Below are 3,917 nucleotides of genomic sequence, written 5' to 3' on the forward strand. Positions count from 1 at the left end.
TTTTAAAGACCAAAAATTAAAACTTATGAGTTCTATTAGTATTAGCAAGTAACATTTCTTACTCATTCTTCATCATCCACCACACCACAAGTGTTACAAACAACCTATTATTCTATCAAAACTCATAAATATCATAACAATATCAAACTTAGTAGATCATAGTATGATACATCATCATACATCTTTTCCACACCTCTATAACAGATGCAAACTTATTTACATACATACATATATTTGTATATGACTACCATATAGCGTCATTATAATCACTCACACAGATTCAGTTACGTCGTGACAATCAGAATAGGTTCAGGAACTTGCGAATCTTCTTGGCGAACGAATTCTCCTCGCGGTGCTGGTGGTGGTGCTGATTCTCGCCGCGGTGATGGTGTTCGCGAAAGGAATCGACGCGCTCCTCGGTCGCCAGAACCCGCGGCTCGGAGTCGGCGTGGACCGTGACCCAGCGCGGATGGATCCGGCGAGCGGCGGCGTTATCAAGGACGATCGCGTCGTTGCCGTAAGGGATCTGGAGGCGGTGGCCGTGGTGGAAGCGGCGGCGGCCGGAGCGGAGTGATATCGGCAGCGCCGAAGCTCGGAAATGGTTGAAGTGGCGGTTGATCGGACGGAAGCGGAGAAATGTAAGGGGAACGGGATCGATGGTCTCAACGGTGAAGGCAACGGTGCCGTGCTCGGTTTTAGGTTGGGGAAGGTTGACAGGTTCGGAGTGAGGTTGGGTTTCGGAAAATGGGTTTTGGAGATCGCGGGCAAGTGTGAGGGTGAGGAGGAAGAGAAAGGAGAAGAAAACGGAAAGGGAAGGAGCTATTGTTGCCATGGTGAAGGACGTGTTTGGCTGTAAATGTGAAACGGCAGAGATAAAAGGGGTTGGGGAAGGAGAATTTTCTTGCTTATGTCGTAAGAATCACGTTGCAGCACCACTTGACTTTCTTCCAGGTAAATTCATCGTCACTGTAATACTTTATTTTATTTTTATATATTTTTAGTTGGTTTTATGGGTGTTGATGTAGATAGGTCCATAAAATAATGAGCCGTATGAGAGAAGGTTATGTAGTTTAATATATTTTTTTACTATTAATTAATCATTTTTAACAAATAAAAAACAGTATTAATTTAGGAAGCGTGGGTTGCTGACCTCTAAAAATATGTATTTTATAAGCAATGAAATATTTGAAAACGAAGTAAAAGATAAATAATTGTAGGTGAATAATAACTCAATTGAAATTACTAAGGTTATCATCGAGTGTAATAGTTAATTAGCATTGACTTCCTCAATTTAATTACTGATCACAAATTATTTTTTTTACACTAAAAAAGTTGGTTAAAAAATTACATTGTAAGTGTAATAGAGATTTCTAATATTATAATTTTAACAAATAAAAATTCATTTTCATCTTGAGATAATTATACCATCATATTCGTACGAGCTTCTAAATATTGAGTTGGAATTATTTAAGGCTTTCATGTGCATTGTCATGTTCTCACAAAACCCCCAAATATCGTATTAAGATTATTCAAGGGTTTTATACAAAGTAGTCTCACCTATATATCATTCTTATAAAATTTGGACATTTCTCATTCCACCTTCAACCATTTTTTTTCCTTTACCTTTAAATTTTTTAAAATTTCAAACTTATCCTTTATAAAAAAATAATTTAAAATAACTTGTAGCAACTAAATTCAACACTCAAAAACCTCAACAACAACAACTATTAATCACGATCATCATCATCGCGAATCACAGCCCAGGAAATAAAAACTTACATACCAAAAACCCAATCGCAAATTCTAATCGCGAGTCTATCCATCATTGCATAAGATCGAACCACTCGCAACAATCATAGCGAATCTTAGAGTCCAAAACTCAGGCTATCGTGATGCAACCGTGAGAGCAAGCACATTCGCGAGCCTCATCCATTCTCCATTGTGAGCAACTCGCACTTCATCGGACGCACATCAGCAAGCAAAGCACACCGAAAGCGAAACCATGAAACCTAATTATGTTCTCTAATTCGCACATTCAAATCACAAACTCTATGAAAACCCAAATACCTTCACATTCTTCGCGAACTTGCAAAGAGAAAGTTCATAAACATAAAAAGCCCCAAATCGCAACAACCAGAATCGCAAAATCACCGTCAACAAACACCCTAGTGCAACCTTCAACCTGTAAATAAAATACTTGCAGAGGAAAACGAATCAGAAATCTCGTTCCCAATTTGGTTTTCAAAAACCCTAATTTCGTCATTCCTAAATTGAATTTTTAGACATATTAAGGTTGAAGATAATGACGTGGTAGAATGTGGTGACAACTCAACATAATGTGTCACCTCAATTAATTTTAACCATGTTAATCCAATTTAATGACAAGGACCCAATTGCACTAGTTTTTCATATTTAAGGACCCAATTAAGACAAAAAAAAAAAGACCTTGAGAAAATCCAACATAAATAGAGACTATCAGAATGATTAAACCATTTCAAAAATTATCTTTTGTAAAAAAATTTGAAATTCGATAAAAAAATTTTCGAAGGCTTTAATGGATTTTAAAACTTGTTGTTGGATTTTTTGAATGTTTCAACAAATTTTAAAATTTGTTAAAAGATTTTTCAAAAATTTCAACAAAGAAATTCGTTGAAATTTTTTTTGAAGGTTTCAATAGATTTTGTAATTCATTGAAGACCTAAACAAATTTCGAAATTTGTCTAGATTTTTAGTGAATTTGAAAATCCGTTTAAGTTTTTAACAAATTTTAAAACTGTCAAGATCTTTAACGTATTTTAAATTTGTTGAAAGCTGCAAATTGGATATAAGTTTCATGCATGCATATGTTTTCCATGAAGAGAAACGTAACTTCTTTTTGTTTGTAATTTCATGGCCTAATACAATAAAAATATCTTCCAAAACATTTAATCCAAAATATTTTGTTTTAATTTATATTACAAAATGTATAATTTAGATAGTATTTTTGAATCTGAATATAATTCAAAATAAACATTTCAAAAAATGTTTTAAATATATAATTCAAAATGTGCTTCTCAATAAGAAAATATATACCGAATTGCATAATTCAAAATTCGTTAAAAGAAAGTGCAAGAAGAGAGGTAATTTGGGACTAGTGTATTTTATGGTAGTACATGAAGGAGAAGGAAGTGTCGAGAAAACATTACAATAAGATACGATACGTCAGTTAAATGTATACTTTTCTTTATTTACAAAAATCACATGTAGAGTAATCAATTGCAACTTTCCACATTGTAGGTTTAATATATCATTTGGTCTCTACTTTTAAGGATTTGGTTCAAAGTAATCATACCTTTTAAAACATATTTTGTTCAAAAATATTCAATCCGGTCCTTTCCACTCATGTCGTTAAAAACATAACGGTGCAAATGTCACTGTGGCATCTTATAAGCACATGGCACACATTAATAGGTGGACTTAAATGATTTTTTAATTTAAAAAAAGTCTCTGTCACATCATCATCACCATCTCCAAACAAACCTTAATTTCTCTCTAAAAAACCCTAGCCACCGCACCATCTAGCGTCGTCACCGCCATCCTTGCCGACAATCATCCTCTCTAACACATCACACACCACCACCAAAGCAACGACTAAGGTTTCTTGGAAATGGTGATGATGACATGGCATTTACACTGTTATGTTTTTAACAGCGTGAACGAAAAAGACTGGATTGAATATTTTTTAACGAAATATGAGATCTTATTGAACTTTTTAAAAAAATAAGATTACTTTAAACCAAACCCCTAAAAGTAGAGACCAAATGATATATTAAACCTTATTTGTATTATATCTATTTCGATCTAGATGACTTTTCTTCAAACATGTAACTTCTTCAAACAAGAGACTCTTCTCATAATTTATACAATTTTACAAGTAA

The 3,917-nt window shown here is 34.1% G+C and overlaps 1 protein-coding gene across 1 annotated transcript; it reads right to left on the minus strand.

Annotated features, from left to right (window-relative positions):
• On the minus strand, positions 1-958 carry LOC148198382 (uncharacterized). The gene has a single exon (XM_088115316.1). It carries the CDS (start codon positions 830-832, stop codon positions 299-301), a length of 534 nt encoding a protein of 177 aa, XP_087971442.1. The 5' UTR covers positions 833-958; the 3' UTR covers positions 1-298.
• Between the last annotated feature and the right edge of the window lie 2,959 nt (positions 959-3,917).

The sequence above is a fragment of the Vigna umbellata genome, chromosome 5 (assembly GCF_029865625.1).
Source record: "Vigna umbellata cultivar VRB3 chromosome 5, Vumbellata_1.0, whole genome shotgun sequence".
Classification (NCBI taxonomy): Eukaryota; Viridiplantae; Streptophyta; class Magnoliopsida; order Fabales; family Fabaceae; genus Vigna; species Vigna umbellata.

Bases quoted from the DNA above. Each gene is read 5' to 3' on its own strand.
- LOC148198382 (XM_088115316.1), bottom strand. From the start codon at position 832: ATGGCAACAATAGCTCCTTCCCTTTCCGTTTTCTTCTCCTTTCTCTTC.